The 21,488-nt window shown below is 43.7% G+C and overlaps 1 protein-coding gene across 4 annotated transcripts in view; it reads right to left on the reverse strand.

Moving 5' to 3' along the window:
* Positions 1-2,216: 2,216 nt before the first annotated feature.
* The window catches only part of LOC139422967 (GRB2-associated-binding protein 3-like), a 34,642-nt gene continuing 15,370 nt past the window's right edge, over positions 2,217-21,488 (reverse strand). For 2 of the 4 annotated variants that reach the window (XM_071174497.1, XM_071174498.1), the window contains exons 3-10: positions 18,403-18,604; positions 16,718-17,205; positions 14,754-14,809; positions 14,294-14,543; positions 13,840-13,930; positions 13,667-13,724; positions 13,161-13,280; positions 2,217-4,040 (exon numbers count right to left, since the gene is read on the reverse strand). In XM_071174497.1, coding sequence (XP_071030598.1) covers positions 3,924-4,040; positions 13,161-13,280; positions 13,667-13,724; positions 13,840-13,930; positions 14,294-14,543; positions 14,754-14,809; positions 16,718-17,205; positions 18,403-18,604 — 1,382 coding nt within the window. In that variant the 3' untranslated portion in view covers positions 2,217-3,923. Of the gene's footprint in view, positions 4,041-6,290; positions 6,737-13,160; positions 13,281-13,666; positions 13,725-13,839; positions 13,931-14,293; positions 14,544-14,753; positions 14,810-16,717; positions 17,206-18,402; positions 18,605-21,488 lie in introns of those variants that run through there. The other 2 variants (XM_071174495.1, XM_071174496.1) reach the window with 1 other exon arrangement.

Raw genomic sequence — 21,488 nt, forward strand, 5'->3', positions numbered from 1 at the left:
CTTGAAATGCTTCTTACGAAGCCACTCCTTCGTTGCCCGGGCGTTGTGTTTGGGATCATTGTCATGCTTAAAGACCCAGCCGCATTTCATCTTCAATACCCTTGCTGATGGAAGGAGGTTTTCACTCAAAATCTCACGATAAATGGCCCCATTCATTCTTTCCTTTACACGGATCAGTCGCCCTGGTCCCTTTGCAGAAAAACAGCCCCAAAGCATGATGTTTCCACCCCCATGCTTCACAGTAGGTATGGTGTTCTTTGGATGCAACTCAGCATTCTTTGTCCTCCAAACACGACGAGTTGAGTTTTTACCAAAAAGTTTTATATTTTGGTTTCATCTGACCATATGACATTCTCCCAATCTTCTTCTGGATCATCCAAATGCTCTCTAGCAAACTTCAGACGGGCCTGGACATGTACTGGCTTAAGCAGGGGGACATGTCTGGCACTGCAGGATTTGAGTCCCTAGCGGCGTAGTGTGTTACTGATGGTAGGCTTTGTTACTTTGGTCCCAGCTCTCTGCAGGTCATTCACTAGGTCCCCCCGTGTGGTTCTGGGATTTTTGCTCACCGTTCTTGGGATCATTTTGACCCCACGCGGTGAGGTCTTGCGTGGAGCCCCAGATCGAGGGAGATTATCAGTGGTCTTGTATGTCTTCCATTTCCTAATAATTGCTCCCACAGTTGATTTCTTCAAACCAAGCTGCTTACCTATTGCAGATTCAGTCTTCCCAGCCTGGTGCAGGTCTACAATTTTGTTTCTGGTGTCCTTTGACAGCTCTTTGGTCTTGGCCATAGTGGAGTTTGGAGTGTGACTGTTTGAGGTTGTGGACAGGTGTCTTTTATACTGATAACAAGTTCAAACAGGTGCCATTAATACAGGTAACGAGTGGAGGACAGAGGAGCCTATTAAAGAAGAAGTTACAGGTCTGAGAGCCAGAAATCTTGCTTGTTTGTAGGTGACCAAATACTTATTTTCCACCATAATTTGCATATAAATTAATTAAAAATCCTACAATGTAATTTTCTGGATTTTTTTCCCTCATTTTGTCTGTCATAGTTGAAGTGTGCCTATGATAAATTAAGGCCTCTCTCATCTTTTTAAGTGGGAGAACATGCACAATTGGTGGCTGACTAAATACTTTTTTGCCCCACTGTAAGTATTCAGACCTTTTGCTATGAGACTCGAAACTGAGCTCAGGTGCATCCTGTTTCCATTGATCATCCTTGAGATGTTTCTACAACTTGGGAGTCCACCTGTGGTAAATTCAATTGATTGGACATGATTTGGAAAGGCACACATCTGTCTATATAAGGTACTGCAGTTGAAAGTGTATGTCAGAGCAAAAACCAAGCTATGAGGTCAAAGGAATTGTCTGTAGAGCGCCGAGATAGGATTATGTGGAGGCACAGGTCTGGGGAAGGGTACCAAAAAATGTCTATCATTGAAGGTCCCCAAGAACACCGTGGTCTCCATCATTCTTAAACTGAAGAAGTTTGGAAACACCAAGACTCTTCCTAGAGTTGGCCACTCTGCCAAACTGAGCTCACGGGGGAGAAGGGCCTTGGTCAGGGAGGTGACCAAGAACCCAATAGTCACTCTGACAGTGCTCTAGAGTTCTAGAAGGACAACCATCTCTGCAGCACTCCACCAATAAGGTATTTATGATAAGAGTGGCAAGACTAAAGCCACTCCTCAGTAAAAGTCACATAACAGCCTGCTTGGAGTTTGCCAAAAGGCGCCTAAAGACTCTTAGACATGAGAAACAAGATCCTCTGCTCTGATGAAACGAAGATTGAACTCTTTTGCCTGAAGCCAAGCATCACGTCTGGAGGAAACCTGGCACCATCCCTATGCTGAAGCATGGTGGTGGCAGAATCATGCTGTGGGGATGTTTTTCAGCGGCAGGGACTGGGAGACTAATGAAGGATGAGGGAAAGATGAACGGAGCAAAGTATAGAGAGATCCTTGATGAAAACCTGCTCCAGAGCGCTCAGGACCTCAGACTGGAGCAAAGGTTCACCTTCCAACAGGACAATGACCCTAAGCACACAGCCAACACAACGCAGGAGTGGCATTGGAACAAGTGTGTGTATGTCCTTGAGTGGCCCAGCCAGAGTCCGGACATGATGTGCACCCTATCGAACTTCTCTGGAGAGACCTGAAAATAGTTGTGCAGCGACGCTCCCCAACTACTTAATAAAGAAAACAAATGTATTTCAGGTAAAAGTGATTTATTAAAGCATGAAAACATTATTAGATGTGCATCTTTGCATACATTACATGGACACGTTAAAGCATACATTATAACAAAACACAACCTGAAGCTGGTACCGCTTATGCTAAAATAATGTAGAAATAATCTGTAGAAACATCTAGTTAAGACTGCGGCTTTCCCAACATTTGTGTGCCGACCGTTCATTGTAAGGTAGTTAGTTATTCACCCTCACCAAGTTTAGGATAGGCACACTGAGTGATTTGTGCTTTCTGCTGTAGATTGACCTATCAAGATGGTGTGGATATTGTGGTTTGAGTCATCGGTACCATCTGGCTTTATTTATACCTGGCGCTAACATACGTCCTTTTTCCTGATCTTGTCCACATTCTTATTGTGCCCACATGTTCGGAAATATGTCTACACATGGTATTAAAATGTGTCTCATATCCATTCACTGTGTCCACATTGTGACCAGATTTCCTGGTCCCTCCCTGTATGCAAATTATTTGACAGCCATTCTTTCACAATAAGATTTATTTGAAGACATATTGATCCTGGCAGCATACCACCCTGCATCCCACTGCTGGCTTACCTCTGAAGCTAAGCAGGGTTGGTCCCTGGATGGGAGACCATATGGTGTTGGAGGGCCAGTAGGAGGCACAATTTCCTCTGGTCTTAAAAATATATCCTAGGGCAGTGATTGGGGACTTTGCCCTGTGTAGAGTGCTGTCTTTTGGATGGGATGTTCAAAAGGTGTCCTGAGACTCCGGTCAATAAAGAGCCTGTGGACTTATTGTACGAGTAGGAGTGTTAACCCTGGTTTCCTGGCTGAATTCCCAATCTGGAAATCATACCATCATGGCCACCCAATCATCCCAAGCTTCCAATTGTCTCATTCTTCTTCTGAAAATGTGGGCACAATAAGAATGTGGACAAGGTCGGGACAAAGGATGTATGTTACACGCATGCATAAATCTGCCTTCTGCTAAACAGTAACAACACAGTACTGTTTTCATCCTGTTGATACTGTATGAGTTATTTGAATGATAGATACTACTCCATTCACTCCCTATGTGCATGACTACAGATTGCATGGCTCTATTCCTGCTGGCTGCCAATCGAAGGCATATCAGAACTTAAAAAACAACAACAAATGCAATATGCTGGGCAGAAGCATTAATGCATGTTTGTCTTTAGGATTCCATGGCTAACACTTAGACACGTGTTCATTTGGTTTAAGATGATCTCAAACTCAGACCATTGTTCATATAAAAACATAATCCCTGAATTCCTGTGTATTAAGAATCCATACAATCTGTTACAGCAAAATAATGAGCAATGAGCAATGTCCTTTTCATTGCATAACATTTGATACAAAAACAGCATTGTGACACAGTGCATGGTAAGGTAACATTCACAGTGTAACTTTGATGTGATATTTGTACAGTGAATGTTGATGCCCCAAACTACAAACCAGTAATTTAAACCTTTTTTGACAACACCGTCTACTTTCTTCTCTCATAGATGTTTATATCTGATCAATTTCAAAGTGCTTTTATTTTGTACATGAAAGAAGAATTGCTCTCTTTGAGATAAGCTACCATCTGTTATGACATATATTTAATGTGATGTTGCATTTGCTCCACTTGTTATGTGAAATGGAAAGTATTTGTGTTTTATCCCATCTTACTTTTTCTCCGTCTGATTTACACTTTAGACTGCCGGACATCCTTCCATTCCATCTTAGTGTTCTGCAGGGCCTGAGTCTTTTTCTCATCCACCTGCACATAGTCCACCCTGTGTTCATCAGTAAGTAAGGGCTTCTGGAAGACATCACATCAGAGTTGGTGTACAGTAAACTACGGTAAGGACATTATTCAATCCAAACCTGTATCCAGAATAGAACTATCAGTCGTATATACTCATGACACTTCCCACCTTTCCATAACGTGAAAAACAATTTTAAATTGATGCTGTTTTGTCAGTTATTCAGTGGTTATAATGCAGTCTTATTGTTCATGACATATGTCCTCTATGGTCCAGCCTGTATTCCAGCCATTAGTATTCCTTTCACTATGTCTTTTTGCTGTGAATCACCAAAACAATGAGTCAAATTCATTACCATGGAAATAGGCACAACTACACCTTGCAAGTGCTATTTGAGCCAATTCCACAATGTACTGTATTGTTTACTTCTGGGCTATTGAAATCAGATGGAAGTTGGACCAATAAAACCAAACAAATTAGATGATACATGCAATATATGTATGTTGTTCACTGTTTTAAGGTATGACCAGTACGTATGGTTTCAAGTACTATTGAAATTAAAACCTATTCTGCACCCCTGCTCAGATGGTGAAACAGACCAATAATTTGACTCGATTTCTAACATATGAGTCAATGCAAAAGTGAGACTTAAAGAAAATGTCACATACAGAACACAATACTTTGTACTTATTTGTCCTATTTTACATGTATATTAATATTCATGTGTGAATTGGAAATGTGTTTTTTGCATGTCCCACACTCCCAGAGAGTGGGGTCACGACCAGCTATTATCAACGATGACCTTGGATTAACTAGGGTTGAGTGCCTTGCTCAAAGGCACATCGGATGATTTTTCACCTTGCTCGATCGGGATTCGAACTAGTGATCTTTCCGTTACTGGCTCAACGCTCTAACCGCTAGTTTACCTGCCGCCCTATGCTTTCTACATTACCCATCAAAAGTTTGGACACACCTACTCATTCAAGGGTTTTTCTTTTTTTATTATTACTATATTGTAGAATAATAGTGAAGACATCAAAGCTATGAAATGACACATATGGAATCATGTAGTAACCAAAAAAAGTGTTAAACAAATCAACATTTATTTGCAATACTTCAATGTAGCCACCCTTTGCCTTGATGACAGCTTTGCATTCTCTCAACCAACTTCATGAGGTAGTCACCTGGAATGCATTTCAATTAACAGGTGTGCCTTGTTAAAAGTTTAATTTGCTGAATTTCTTTCCTTCTTAATGAGTTTAAGCCAATCAATTTTGTTGTGACAAGGTAGGGGTGGTATACAGAAGATAGACATATTTGGTAAAATACCAAGTTCATATGTTAAGAACAGCTCAAATAAGCAAAGAGAAATGACAGTCCATCATTACTTTAAGACATGAAGGTCAGTCAATCCGGAAAATTTCAAGAACTTTGAAAGTTTCTTCAATTGCAGTTGCAAAAACCATCAAACGCTATGATGAACTGGCTCTCATGAGGACCGCCACAGGTCCTCTGCTGCAGAGGATAAGTTCATTAGAGTTAACTGCTCCTCAGATTGCAACCCAAATAAATTCTTCACAGAGTTCAAGTAAAGGACACATCAATATCAACTGTTCAGAGGAAACTGCGTGAATCAGGCCTTCATGGTTGAATTGCTGCAAAGAAACCACTACTAAGGGACACCAATAATAAGAAGAGACTTGTTTGGGCTAAGGAACACGAGCAATGGACATTCGACCAGTGGAAATCTGTCCTTTGGTCTGATGTGTCCACATTTGAGATTTTTTGTTGCAACCGCTGAGTCTTTGAGACGCAGAGTAGGTGAACAGATTATTTCCACATGTGTAGTTCCCACCGTGAAGTATGGAGGAGGAGGTGGGATGGTGCTTTGCATGTGACACTGTCAGTGATTTATTTAGAATTCAAGGCACACTTAACTAGCCGGGTTAACTACCACAGCATTCTGTAGTGATACGCCATCCTATCTGGTTTGCGCTTACTGGGACGATCATTTGTTTTTCAACAGGACAATGACCCAACACACCTTCAGGCTGTGTAAGGGATATTTGACCAAGAAGGAGAGTGATGGAGTGCTGCATCAGGTGACCTGGCCTCCATAATCACCCAACCTATCAAGGCACAAGGCGAGACCCAGATGCAGACACAGGAGGCAGATGGTTGGAGTCTTACAATGTTTATTAATCCAAAGGTGTAGGCAAGAGAATGGTCGTGGACAGGCAAAAAGCTCAAAACCAGATCAGAGTTCAATAGGTACCGAAAGGCAGGCGGGAAAGTAGTCCAGAGTCAGGCAGGGGTCAGAACTGGGAGGACTATAAAAAGAGGATAGAAAAGGAGTACGGGAAAAACACACTGGTTGACTTGACTAAACATACAAGGTGAAGAGAGACAGGAAACACAGGGATAAATACACTGGGGAACATAAGTGACACCTGGAGGGGGTGGAGACAATCGATGGGACAGGTGAAACAGATCAGGGCGTGACAGTACCCGCAGGGACGCCACCTGGAGTCCTACCTGGGCGCATACCTGGCTGACCGGGGTGTTGGCGGTGGAAATCGGCGATGAGGGCCGGGTCCAAGATGTCTTTAGCAGGGACCCAGCACCTCTCCTCCGGGCCATAACCCTCCCAGTCAACCAGGTACTGGAAACCCCTGCCCTGTGGTCGAACCTTCAGGAGGCGTCTCACCGTATACGCTGGCTGGCCATCAATAACCCAGGGGGAGGAATGGGCCTGGAGACAGAAGACAAAGGACAGTGAGACACAGGCTTAATTATGGACACATGGAAAGTAGGGTGAATACGGAGAGTACGGGGTAACACAAGACAGACAGCAGTGGAACTAAGGACTCTAGAAATGGGAAAAGGACCAATGAAGTGGGGAGACAACTCTACCCAAAGGGGCAGGTCGCGAGTGGAAAGCCATCCCCTCTGCCCAATGCGATAGCGGGGAGCTGGAGTTCGGCAACGGTCTGCCTGCCGACAATACCTGGAGTTGGACTTGAGAATGGCTATCCGAGCTCTTCTCCAGGTACTTTGAACGCGGCGGACAAACATCTTGGCCGAGGGTACGCTGACCTCTTGCTCCGAGAAGAGTGGAGGTTGATATGGAGAGAGTCCCGTGGCTGAACAGGGAAGGGTATTCCGGGCATACTCTACCCAGACCAGTTGTTGGCTCCAGGTAGTGGGATTGGTTGAGACCAGGCATCTCAGTGTTGTTTCCAGGTCTTGGTTGGCTCGCTCTGACTGACCATTGGTTTGGGGATGGAATCTGGATGACAGGCTGGCTGACGACCCAATAAGGGTGCAGAATGCCTTCCAGAACTGAGACAAGAACTGAGGACCCCGATCAGAGACCATGTCTACTGGGAGTCCATGGATCTGGAAGACATGTTGCACCATAAGTTGGCCGTCTCCTTGGCAGAATTTAGTTTGAGGAGAGGGATGAAATGGGCGGCCTTGGAGAACCGGTTGACTACCGTCAGAATGATAGTCTTGCCATCAGACGGAGGAAGCCTAGGGACAAAGTCCAGAGATATGAGACCAGGGACGATGAGGGACTGCAGGAGGCCAGAAGGAGGTTGCCATGGAGTCTTGTTTTGAGCACACACTGGGCATGCGGTGACAAAGGCAGAGACGTCAGGAACCATTGTGGGCCACCAGAAGCGTTGTCGAAGGAAGGCTAGTGTACGACGGGACCCTGGAAACAGGCTGGAGGAATGAGCTCATTCCAGGACCCGGGACCGGACTGGATTAGGGAAAACAGCCAGTTAGCAGGGCCCTCTTCAGGTCCAGGCTGGGAGCATTGTGCCTCGCGGACTAGGTTCTCAATACCCCAATCCACAGTGGCAGCAAGGCATGAGGTAGGGAGAATGGTTTCAGAGGTCGAGGGTGTGGCAGAGGAATTGTGTAGGCGGGAGAGGGCGTCAGGCTTCACATTCTTTGACCCTGGGCAGTAGGAAATGGTGAAGTTAAATCTGGTGAACAGGAGGGCCCACCGGTCCTGCCTGGACTTGAGGCGCTTGGCTGTACAGAGATATTCCAGGTTTTTATGGTCGGCCCAGACCAGGAATGGCTGTTCTGCTTCTTCCAGCCAATGCCTCCACTCTTCCAATGCCATCTTCACCGCCAGGAGTTCTCGGTTGCCAACATCGTAGTTCCTTTCAGCAGGATTGAGACAATGGGACAGGAAAGTACAGGGATGAAGCCTCTGGTCCTGGGCAGATTGCTGGGACAGGATGGCCCCCACTCCAACATCCGAAGCATCCACTTCCACCACAAGTTGACACGAGGGATCCGGATTGATGAGAATGAATGCTGTTGTGAACCTGTTGTGAACCTTGGGGGAGGTGAGTGTCGAGAGGGGGGCTGCCAGGGTGCTGTGGTCCCTAATGAAACGGCGATAGAAACCAAGAAACCATTGTAACTGCACCCTGGACTTTGGTTGAGGCCAATCCACCACTGCTTTCACCTTTCCAGGACCCATCTGAACATTTCCCTCAGCAATGACATATCCCAGAAAGGTGACTGTAGAGCGAGGAAACTCACACTTCGGCTTTCACGAACAGTTGGTTCTCCAGGAGGCACTGAAGGGCCTGTCTGACATGAAGAACATGTTCTTGTGCAGATCGGGGAAAAAACAGGATGTTGTCAAGTGGTCCAATCAATCATCGGATTGTGCTTTTGAAGCCAGGAATATCCCAAAACAACCGGAACATGGGGAGATGCAATGAGGAGGAACTGTATTGTCTCACTGTGATTCCCATCAACCCGTAATTGAACGGGCACAGTACTATGGGTGACTTCCCCTATAGAGTGGCCGTCCAGTGCCCTAGCATCCATGGGCACAGAGAGAGGCTGAGTGGGAATACCAAGCTCCGAAGCCATTGTGGCATCTGTATGATATTCATCAGCCCCAGTGTCAATGAGCACTCGGACAGACTTAGATTGGTCTCCCCACAGCACAAGCACAAAAAGGGGTGTGCGGGTGATGGGAATTAGGGAACTCCCAGTCTGACTCACAATAGTACTGGTACCCACTAGAGACAAGGGCTTCCTAATAGGGCAGGTAGCTATAAAATGTCCTGCCCCTCCAAAGTACAGACAACAGTTATTACTCATCCTTTGTGAGCGTTCTCCAACTGATAACCTAGTTCTTCCCAACTGCATAGGCTCAAGAGGATCCAACTCACCTGTCGTAGATTCCCGATAGGGCTCGGGTGTCTTCGAATCCTCTTGGAAGAGCTGTCTTCAGAAACTTCTGGATTCTCTTGGAGGTGAATGCGCCATAGCGGGTGCACGAGTGTGCCGAGACCAGGCTTCCTCTCACGTTCCCTTAGGCATCCATCAATTTTAATGGTTAGGGCGATAAAGGAGTCGAGATCCATCAGCAATTCCCGAGCAGCTAGCTCATCCTTTACCTCCTCAGAAAATTAGTGCAAAATAGTATCGAAAAGAGACTCCGGATTCCAGGCACTCTCGGCAGCCAACATGTGAAAATCAACCGCGTAGTCTGTCACACTATAGGAATTTTGACTAAGTCAAGCAGTTTACGGGACGACTTTCTCCCGGAAACCGGAGACTCAAATACCTTTCTCACTTCTGCCATGAATTCCGCCAGATGACCACAAATGGCAGATTGTTGCTCCCAAACTTCCGTAGCCCAGGATTGCACCCTTCCCGACATTAGCGTAATAATATAAGCTATCTTTGATCGGTCTGAAGGAAACGAAAGATGGCTGTAGTTCAAAAATAAGCGAGCACTGAGAAAGAAAACCCTGGCAGGTACCAAGATTTCCCGAATATTGCTCCGGAGGTGGTTCTCGGGGAACCGGGGTAGGATGTACAAACTCACCACAGAAAGCGGGACAATTACTGGGTGATTGGGGTTTTTCAGAGGTGGCAGACAACCTCTGAGCTAACTCCCTGACTTGTTCCATAATAGCCTTTAACCCATGCTCGTGGTGTTCCATCAAGGAACTAAACCCTTCCAAAAGGCTCTGTAACAACTCCTCATGTCTCCCAATGGTGGCTCCCTGCAGGGAGACAGCGTGGTGGTGCAGGTCCAAGTCTGCTGGGTCTGTCATGGCCAGTTTGTACTATCAAGGCACAAGGCGAGACCCAGATGCAGACACAGGAGGCAGATGGTTGCAGTCTTACAATGTTTATTAATCCAAAGGGGTAGGCAAGAGAATGGTCATGGACAGGCAAAAAGGTCAAAACCAGATCAGAGTTCAATAGGTACAGAAGGGCAGGCAGATTTAAGGTCAGGGCAGGAAGGATGATCAGGCAGGCAGGAAAGTAGTCCAGAGTCAGGCAGGGGTCAGAACCGGGGTGACTATAAAAAGATAATTGAAAAGGAGTACGGGAAAACCACGCTAGTTGACTTGACTAAACATACAAGACGAACTGGCACAGAGAGACAGGAAACATAGGGATAAATACACTGGGTATAAAATAAGCGACACCTGGAGAGGGTGGCGACAATCACAGGAACAGATGAAACAGATCAGGCCGTGACACAACCTCAACCCAATTGAGATGGTTTTTGATGAGTTGGACCGTAGAGTGAAGGAAAAGCAGCCAACAAGTGCTCAGCATATGTGGGAACACCTTCAAGACTGTTGGAAAAGCATTCCAGGTGAAGCTGGTTGAGAGAATGCCAAGAGTGTGCAAAGCTGTCATCAAGGCAAAGCGTGGCTACTTTGAAGAATATAAAATCTAAAATATATTTTGATTTGTTTAACACTTTTAGCGACTCCATATATACAGTACCAGTCAAAAGTTTGGACACACCTATTCGTTCAACGGTTTTTCTTTATTTTTACTATTTTCTAGGTTGTAGAATAATACTGAAGACATCAAAACTACGAAATAACACACATGGAATCATGTAGTTACCAAAAAATATGTTTCCTCGATATAGGCGCATTGAACATTCAATTGCAGATTAAACAATAAGAGTGAGCATAGTGCCAATAATGAAAATGTGACACCAATCTGTTAACTGTCATGTGTATCAATTAAGCATGCAGAGACAAAGTGATATTACTATAGATGAATAAGTTCTTGATATGCCCACACACAATAGAATGAACATAGGGAATTGCAGTGGATGATGACGGTAATTTGAGGTCCTTTAAAACTGCCAGTGGCAGTTCAAAGTAAAAGACAGGCACTTTTAACACTGTTAAATGGTTGAATTGATTCAATGAGAGGACCAGAATGAGAGGACCACAATGGAAACAAGTTTTTTGACTTTTTTGTGTATCTTTTCCTAGGTAATTCTGGTACAGTTGAAGTCGGAAGTTTACATACACGTTAGCCAAATACATTTAAACTCAGTTTGTCACAATTCCTGACATTTAATCCTAGTAAAAAATCCCTGTTTTAGGTCAGTTAGGATCACCACTTTATTTCAAGAATGTGAAATGTTTGAATAATAGTAGAGAGAATGATTTATGTCAGCTTTTCTTTCTTTCATCACATTCCCAGTGGGCCAGAAGTTTACATACACTCCATTAGTATTTGGTAGCATTGCATTTAAATTGTTTAACTTGGGTCAAACGCTTCGGGTAGCCTTCCACAAGCTTCCCACAATAAGTTGGGTGAATTTTGGCCTATTCCTCCTGACAGAGCTGGTGTAACTGAGTCAGGATTGTAGGCCTCCTTGCTCGCACACGCTTTTTCAGTTCTGCCCACAAATGTTCTGTAGGATTGAGGTCAGGGCTTTGTGATGGCCATTCCAATACCTTGACTTTGTTGTCCTGAAGCAATTTTGCCACAACTTTGGAAGTATGCTTGGAAGTATGCTTTGGAAGTATACAATGACCCATTGTCCATTTGGAAGACCCATTTGCAACCAAGCTTTAACTTCCTGACTGATGTCTTGAGATGTTGCTTCAATATATCCACATCATTTTCCCTCCTCATGTTGTCATCTATTTTGTGAAGTGCACCAGTGCCTCCTGCAGCAAAGCACCCCCACAACATGATGCTGCCACCCCCGTGCTTCACGGTTGGGATGGTGTTCTTTGGCTCGCAAGCCTCCCCCTTTTTCCTCCAAACACAACGATGGTCATTATGGCCAAACAGTTGGTTATCAGACCAGAGGACATTTCTCCAAAAAGTACAATCTTTGTCCCCATGTCCAGTTGCAAACCGTAGTCTGGCATTTTTATGGCGGTTTTGGAGCAATGGCTTCTTCCTTGCTGAGCGCCCTTTCAGGTTATGTCGATATAAGACTTGTTTTACTGTGGATATGGATACATTTGTACCTGTTTCCTCCAGCATCTTCACAAGGTCATTTGCTGTTGTTCTGGAATGTATTCACACTTTTTGCACCAAAGTACGTTCATCTCTAAGCGGTATGATGGCTGCGTGGTCCCATGGTGTTTATACTTGCGTACTATTGTTTGTACAGATGAATGTGGTACCTTCAGGCGTTTGGAAATTGCTCCCAAGGATAAACCAGACTTGTGGAGGTCTCCAATTCTTTTTTCTGAGGTCTTGGCTGATTTATTTAGATTTTCCGATGATGTCAAGGAAAGAGTCACTGAGTTTGAAGGTAGGCCTTGAAATACATCCACAGGTACACCTCCAATGGACTCCAATTATGTCAATTAGCCTATCAGAAGTTTCTAAAGCCATGACATAATTTTCTGGAATTTTCCAAGCTGTTTAAAGGCACACTCATCTTAGTGTATGTAAACTTCTGACCCACTGGAATTGTGATACAATGAATTATAAGTGAAATAATCTGTCTGTAAACAATTGTTGGAAAAATGACTTGTGTCATGCACAAAGTCGATGTCCTGACCGACTTGCCAAAACTATAGTTTGTTAACAAGACATTTGTGGAGTGGTTGAAAAACAAGTTTTAATGACTCCAACCTAAGTGTATGTAAACTTCTGACTTCAACTGTATGTCTCTAGGAGACAGAATGTGTCTCCTTCTTGAGCGGTATGACGGCTGCATGGTCCCATGGTGTTTATACTTGCGTACTATTGTTTGGACAGATGAATGTGGTACCTTCAGGCGTGTAAAATTGGTGGTGTAAAGTTTTTATGTTTTTAAAATGGTCAAATCAAATCAATGTCTTGCTTTGGAAACAAACCCGTTCCTACCATTTGACCTCTGTCTATTCAATCAAGTTTACCTTTTGCACAGGAGAGGGGGATGCGGAATTGAAATCCAGTGAAAGGTAGTCAAGGTTTGATCTCCTAAGCCACGGCTGGGAGGCGCCCTCGTTTGTAGTGGAGAACTGTTGCCTTGACTCCTGAAATGAAAAGAATCCCAGTTACAATGAGTCTCACCTCACATTCATACATATTTTGATCTCGGAATATGTTATGTCATATGGTTCACTAATACAGAACATTTTTCATTTTGTATCGCTAGTTTCAGGTGAATATCAATTGTAATATTTTAAGCCTTTCTTAGTACCCCAAACATAAATAAATATTCATGATGCTCAAAGCTTTATTCCCCTGCTTTAGGCAGTTTGGAACTCAGAGTTTAGACACAACAGCTGAATTATTCATGGTAGGGGAGGGAAGTAGTCTGTCTATGAACTGACTTGGGTACTTTTCTTCTCGCTGATGATTGCGGAAACAGAAGTGTATGTATAACTATTTATAATGTCAATATAGAAGGTAACTTTACTACTGGAATGCTGGCTTCTTGGTCTCCTTTAATTCCCAGTTTTCCTTGCAGTGAACTTCTGGGAACAACATAAACAAACACACACAAATAAATCCAGCTTTTTTTTCATTTTAGAATTTGGACAGAAAGAGAGCTGAGAGTTCAGGATGAAGAGAGTAAAATTTCGGACTCACCCTGGCTCTGTCATGGTTCTGATCAAAGGCATATGAGTCGGACATTCTCTGATAGTGGACAGACCCCTCAGGTCCAGTGGTGGAGGCCGTGCTGCAAACCAGAGAAACAATATGGTGAGGTGAGGCAAGCAACCCTCAAATTCTCCATCGGACAATAATGATCAGCTGTACTTTTCCCCCAACAAAGGACATTTGCGTTGAAACAGCAATTTTTCAAATAGAGCCATGCTGCAAATGTTGACTCAGGAAATACTGTCCTGAAAGGAGACTATCACAGGGAGTCACAAGATTCAATAGAATGTGAAAACCTTTTTCATTTTGCTTTTCCTCAAAATACATGCTTATGAAAGCATGTTTTATGCTTCCTCTACTTAGTACCCACTGCTGGAATGAGGATTAAATACATTATGAAGCCCTTTTATACATGTTTTTTAACTTCCTTTTTGTTCATTACCTCTCCTGCGTGGTTTGAGATCCCTGTTGATTGGAGGTGGTTCTAGATCCCCAGGTAGATCTGCAATGGGAAGGGGGGTGGGAGCGAGAGGGGCCTCTGTTTTGCCATTAGCCTTGAGGAAGCTGATTGGAGTGGGGCTCATAGGGATGTAGCCGTCCGATACATCTTCACCAACGCAGACACCCGGAGAGGCCATGGACACGTAAGAGTCCTCATGGCAGTTTGGACATTGAGTGGCAATGAAATGTGGCTACAAGACAACAAGACTAGACCGACTTAGGAATTTGTACTACAGCATGGCCTAGAATGATGTAATAAGTCACTTACAAATCCTATATTGTTGTTTGAGATTCAAAAAGGAAACAATGACAGTTAAGAATTATTCCCTGCTGTGAACTATCTGACAAAATTATGTGCAAAACATTCAGTTCTCATCCGTTGTAGGTACATGTTTTCTCACCAAATTGAGACTAAGCCTTTTGTTCCTGCTCCTCAATGCACTCCCCTCAATGTCTCCTAGATAAGACAGAAATATCACTAATGAAGGTGGTTATCATGTTATATAACAGAAACAATGACACCAGGCATACTATGTGGTTGGAAACATGTTAGGTCAGAATAAATACACGTGCTGACTATATTGATTACATATACCACATTGATGAGCATACAGTATGTGGCGGCAGGTATAAAGGGCCTAGACCAGAAATCATCAACTACATTCAGCTGCGGGCCGATTTTTTCTTGAGTGAATGGTTGTGGGGCCAAAACAGTATGTGGACACCCCTTCAAATGATTGGATTCGGCTATTTCAGCCACACCGTTCCTGACATGTGTATAAAATCGAGCAAACATCCATGCAATTTCCATAGACAAACATTGGTAGTAGAATGGCCCGTACTGAAGAGCTCAGTGACTTTCAACGTGGCACCGTTATAGGATGCCACCTTTCCAAGAAGTTAGTTTGTCACATTTCTGCTCTGCTAGAGCTGCCCCGGTCAATTGTAAGTGCTGTTATTGTGAAGTGGAAACTTCTAGGAGAAACAACGGCTCAGCCGCAAAGTGGTACGTCACACAATCTCACAGAACGGGACCGTCGAGTGTTAAAATGCGCAGCGCGTAAAAATCGTCTGTCCTCGGTGGCAAAACTCACTACCGAGTTCCAAACTGCTTCTGGAAGCAACGTCAGCACAAGAACTGTTTGTCGGAAACGTCATGAAATGGGTTTCCATGGCCGAGCAAGCCTAAGATCACCATGCGCAATGACAAGCGTTGGCTGGAGTGGTGTAAAGCGTGCCGCCATTGCACTCTGGAGCAGTGGAAATGCGTTCTCTGGAGTGATGAATCATGCTTCATCAGTCTGACGGACTAATCTGGGTTTGCCAGGAAAACGCTACCTGCCTCAATGCATAGTGGCAACTGTAAAGTTTGCTGGAGGAGGAATAATGGTCTGGGGATGTTTTTCCTGGTTCGGTCTAGGCCCATTAGTTCCAGTGAAGGGAAATTTTAACTCTGCCGCATACAATGACATTGTAGACGATTCTGTGCTTCAACTTTGTGGCAATAGTTTGGGGAAGGCCCTTTCCTGTTTCAGCATGACAATGCCCTTGTGCACAAAGCGAGGGCCGTACAGAAAGGGTTTGTTGAGATCGGTGTGGAAGAACCTGACTGGCCTGCACAAAGCCCGGACCTCAACCCCATCAAACCCCTTTGGAATTGAATTGGAACTGCGAGCCAGGCCTAATCGCCCAACATCATTGCCTGACCACAATAATGCTTTTGTGGCTGAAAGGAAGCAAGTCGCCGCAGCAATGTTCCGACATTTTTTTATATTTTTTATTTAACCTTTGTTTAACTAGGCAAGTCAGTTAAGAACAAATTCTTATTTACAATGACGGCCTACACTGGCCAAACCTGGACGACGCTGGGCCAATTGTGCGCCGCCCTTTGGGACTCCCAATCAGGGCCGGTTGTGATACAGCCTGGATGGAAAGCCTTCTCTTCTCAGAAGAGTGGAGACTGTTATAGCAACAAAGTGGGGACCAACTCCATATTAATGCCCATGATTTTGGAATGAGATGTTCGACGAGCCAGTGTCCAGATACTTTTAGTGTAATTATACAATTGGAGACTGCAAATTGACCGCAAGAAGCTAGAAGCAGATATATTTGACGAAAACATAATAATTTCAAACCTTGCTTACATTATAATACAATCACATACATACCTCTATTTTGTTTAGGAATACTTTGGATCAGATTTCCAAATTTAAAATCACTTGGAACTGATTTCCTGGTGTTTTTGGAGTCTTAAGTCCAACAATAAAAAATACATTAAAAATGCAGAAAACTTGGGGGGCAAAATAAAATCACAGTTGGGGAACCCTGGCCTAGACTGAAGGACTCTGCTGGTTATATACTGTACCTCTTCTGAAGTGGTCTGGCAGGCCTGACAGAGAGATCCTCCGGGGGATGAGTGCAGGTTGGCCTGTGAGCTGCTGCCTAATTCCTGCCAGAGGCCCGTGGGAGCCGTCATCTCTGAGGTGCTCTGAGAGGTGGACAGGCTTGGGGGGTAGAGGAGGGGGAGTTAGTCCATCACTAGTTGCCTCCAATATGGCAGAAGAGTATGGCTTGTCAAACTGGAAGACATCTGGTGTACGATGGAGTGTTCGAGGAGAGGATGAGGTTGACGTGGGGCCACATGGTGCGCTGAAAGGGGGGTCATGCGTCCTAATGTGGGGAAAGGGAGACTTAGATGGTCCAGTGTGAGGGAAGGGGGACGGAAATGGGCCAGTATGGGGAAAGGGAGACGGAGAAGGATCAGTGCCGAGGGGTGAAGAGAAGACATCTTCAGTAGTAGTGTCTGATGAATTTTGTTCCAGAGATCTCTCCGAATTTGAAAAGCTGTCGCATCTATAAAATAAATAAAAATTAAAATACAGTGTTTATCGTTTATCATCATTTAACCTAAACATCAAAATATGTGATGACGTCTGTAAACAATCCAATGAGGTGCAGAAGTTGGTATGATGTATCAATTGGGGGAGGGATCGTCTTCAGGAAGCAGAGCGACGTGAGCGCATGGTGTGAGCGAAGGTTAAGAAATATTTCAGACTTTTGCATGTTTAAATAGAGATTACTTGACAAATCTCTAAATAAGCATATTTATTAGGTTTTTAACATATTTAGTTTTTCTGAATACATTTTTAAAATGTAGTTTTCTTTTTGTTGCCTCAGGGCAACGGTGAGCAGTTATGCTACTTTTCAGGGCAATATCATACTCAATGAAAGACATGTAGTTTGATTGAAATGATGGCTTTGGTCAATGTTTTTGCCAACATATCCACTGACATTCACAGGCAATTGACACAGGGAAATTCTATGGGCAAAATTAGCCTAATTGAGCAGTTAGGATCATAGCCTCTGATAGTGAGGACAGTGATCTTGAGGACAGTGAGGAAGAATGAACCCCAGAAACAGGTTTGAGAGGCAGTGAAATACTATATGCCCAATACTATATGCCTTGGTGTTTTAGTACCCTTATGACACAGAGTTGCCCTGAGGCAAAACATTCTAATCTGGGTGATGGGGGGTAAAAGTCATTTTTTTGTTGTTGAAATTATTGATACATTATCAGAAAGCCTAAATCTTCCAAGAATAGAATGGATATTTTTTGGGGGGATGCAATATGTAACTTTTTGAAATGTGAGTTATAGTTCTGTCATTCTCATTGAAAGCAAGTCTAATAAGTGGTAGATATGTTCTACGTGCACTATTTTTATGCTTTATGTTCTTAAGTTTCATTTTTGCGTCTTTTACTTTCGGTTTTGTACACCAGCTTCAAACAGCTGAAAATACAATATTTTGGTTATTGAAAATATATTTCACAGCGGTTTGGATGGTACAATGATTCTTTACACGATGCTTGGTTGTTTTGTCACATAAACTGAAATTAGGCGAACTGTTCGAATTTTTGCAACCAGGAAATGGCGGAGCGATTTCTGCATACTGCACTTTTTTTAAACGAAAAAATTAAATGTGTGCAGTAGAGTGTTAAACAACGTGTGGTGTTGATATGGTGTCCAGCTTGATGTTTGAGAGGCTATTTACCTAGAGAGGCTGAACCTCCCTGTCTCACACTGTGAGAGGAATAGGTAATCCAGTGGATGGTTGGGTTCCATCTGGCTCGGCATCTCCACTCTGCTGTTGCCATTGGCCACAAAGTCATGGTTGGAAATGAATGACATACTTCGGGAGAGAGCTGGTGAAACCTGCTGGGGGTTTGGGGTGTGAGAGAAAACTTCCTCAGATTCTGAAAGACAGAGAGATGGGGAGAGAGCGAGGGAGAGAAAAAGAACAGGGGGATTAGAGAGAATAGAGAGAAGAAATCCATAGTTTCTACATTAGTTCTGGACTGGCTCAGGATAATGTTACACAGACATTGGGCCAGAGTCAGACAGGAATCCTGATCTCGTGATCTCTGAAACGTAGTTGTCAGTACTCTCCAGCAGGTGGCAGTGCAATGAATTTGTAGTGCTTTTAATGTTTTTGCGCTTGTCCATGTCCCCCTTACTGTAAACGAATCCCCCACCATGTAACTATTCAGACTGAGTAACCCCTTTTCTAATAAAAAGTCCACTATGGTACAGTATAACCACAACACATGTGTAGGTATAAACATGTTATACACTGAGCATAACAAACATTAGGAACACCCCCCCACCCACCACCCCCCTTTTGCCCTCAGAACAGTCAGAGCAAGATGTTGAAAGCGGTCCACAGGGATGCTGGCCCATGTTGACTCCAATGTTTCCCACAGTTGTGTCAAGTTGGATGGATGTCCTTTGGCTGGTGGACCATTCTTGATACACAGGGAAACTGTTGAGCGTGAAATACCCAGCAGCATTGCAGTTCTTCACACACAAATGTTTTGTATTGCCCATTCACCCTCTGAATGACACACATACACAATCCATGTCTCAAGTGTCTCAAAGTTTTAAGATCCTTCTTTAACCTGTCTCCTCCCCTTCATCTACACTGATTGAAGTGGATTTAACAAGTGACATCAATAAGGGATCATAGATGTCACCTGGATTCACCTGGTCAGTCTATGTCATGGAAAGTGCAGGTGTTCTTAATGTTTTGTATACTCATTCTATTTTGTGTAAATATGTGACATGTAGAATAAACATTATTTGACCAGCACCATAAAACATAAGAATGAGAAAAAAAAGACCAGGCAGTGTAATTATTGAAAAATGTATTATTTCTTTACTTTTCCAAACCATATACTGTACATACTGTAGTTTGTGACTGTGTGCTGTGCATGCATAGTTATGTGTTTGACTTTTCTATTGAAAATATTTTAGGCGAGGTGCTAACTAGTAGCTACATAGCTATAACTATTCATTTTCTGTTAAAATTATTTTAGTTGAGTGGTGAGAACATGCAGACAGGAGCCTGGGATTTATATATGAGGAAACATCAATGTTCTTATCATTCACTCATTGCTTATAGATTGTCGTTACTTCATTACTGGCAACCATCTCTGCTGGGCTTTCAGTAACTGAGGTCATTATAAACTGAACAAAAATATAAATGCAACATGTAAAGTGTTGGTCCCATGTTTCATGAGCTGAAATATAATATCCCAGAAATGTTCCATGCTCCAAAAAGCTTATTTCTCTAAAATGCTGTGCAAACATTTTTTACATCTCTGTTAGTGTGCATTTCTCCTTTGCAAAGATAATTCATCCACCTGACAGGTGTGGCATTCAAGAAGCTGATTTAACATCATGATCATAACACAGGTGCGCATTGTGCTGGGGACTATAAAAGGCCACTCTAAAATGTGCAGTTTTGTCACACAACACAATGCCACAGATGTCTCAAGTTTTGAGGGAGCGTGCAATGGGCATGCTAACTGCAGGAATGTCCACCAGAGCTGTTGCCAGAGAATTGAATGTTAACTTCTCTACCATAAGCCGTCTCCAACGTTGGTTAAGGGAGCGTGCAATGGACATGCTGACTGCAGGAATGTCCGCCAGAGCTGTTGCCAGAGAATTGAATGTTAATTTCTCTACCATAAGTCGTCTCCAACGTCGTTTTACAGAATTTGGCAGTATGTCCAACCGGCCTCACAACCGCAGACCACGTGTATGGCGTTGTGTGGGTGAGCGGTTTGCTGATGTCAATGTTGTGAACAGAGTGCCCCATGGTGGCAGTGGGATTTTGGTATGGGCAGGCATAAACTACCGACAATGGACAACAATTGCATTTTATTGATGGCAATTTGAATGCACAGAGATACCGTGATGAGATCCTGAGGCCCATTGTTGTGTCATTCATCCGCCGCCATCACCTCGTGTTTCAGGATGACAATGCATGGCCCCATATCACAAGGATCTGTACAAAATTTCTGGGACATGGATATATCCCAGTTCTTCCATGGCCTGCATACTCAGACATATCACCCATTGGGCATGTTTGGGATGCTCTGGATTGACGTGTACAACAGCGTGTTCCAGTTTCTGCCCATATCCAGCAACTTCGCACACAGCCATTGAATTGGAGTGTCACAACATGCCATAGACCAATCAACAGCCTATCAACTCTTTGCGAAGGAGATGTGTCGTGCGCTGCATGAGGCAAATGGTGGTCACACCTGATACTGACTGGTTTTCTGATCAAAGTCCCTACTTTTTTTAAAGGTATCTATGACCAACAGATACATATGTGTATTCCCAGTCGTGAAATCCATAGATTTAGGGCCTAATGAATTTATTTAAATTGACTGATTTCCTTATATGAACTGTAATTGTAACTGTGTCACAGGTGTTGAAGGAACTGGACCAAGGTGCAGCGTGGTGAGCGTACATATTATTTTTATTAGGAAAAGACGCCGAACAAAACAATAAACACTACAAAACAAACCGTGAAGCTACAGGCTATGTGCCATAAACAAAAGTCAACTTCGCACAAAGAAAGGAGGGAAAACGGGCTACCTAAGTATGGTTCCCAATCAGAGACAACGATAGACAGCTGTCCCTGATTGAGAACCAGACCCGGCCAAACCATAGAAATACAAAAATCATAGATAACAAAACATAGAATGCCCACCCCAAATCACACCCTGACCAAAACAAATAGAGACATAAAAAGGCTCTCTAAGGTCTGGGTGTGACAGTACCCCCCCC

The sequence above is a fragment of the Oncorhynchus clarkii genome, chromosome 12 (assembly GCF_045791955.1).
Source record: "Oncorhynchus clarkii lewisi isolate Uvic-CL-2024 chromosome 12, UVic_Ocla_1.0, whole genome shotgun sequence".
Taxonomy (NCBI): domain Eukaryota; kingdom Metazoa; phylum Chordata; class Actinopteri; order Salmoniformes; family Salmonidae; genus Oncorhynchus; species Oncorhynchus clarkii.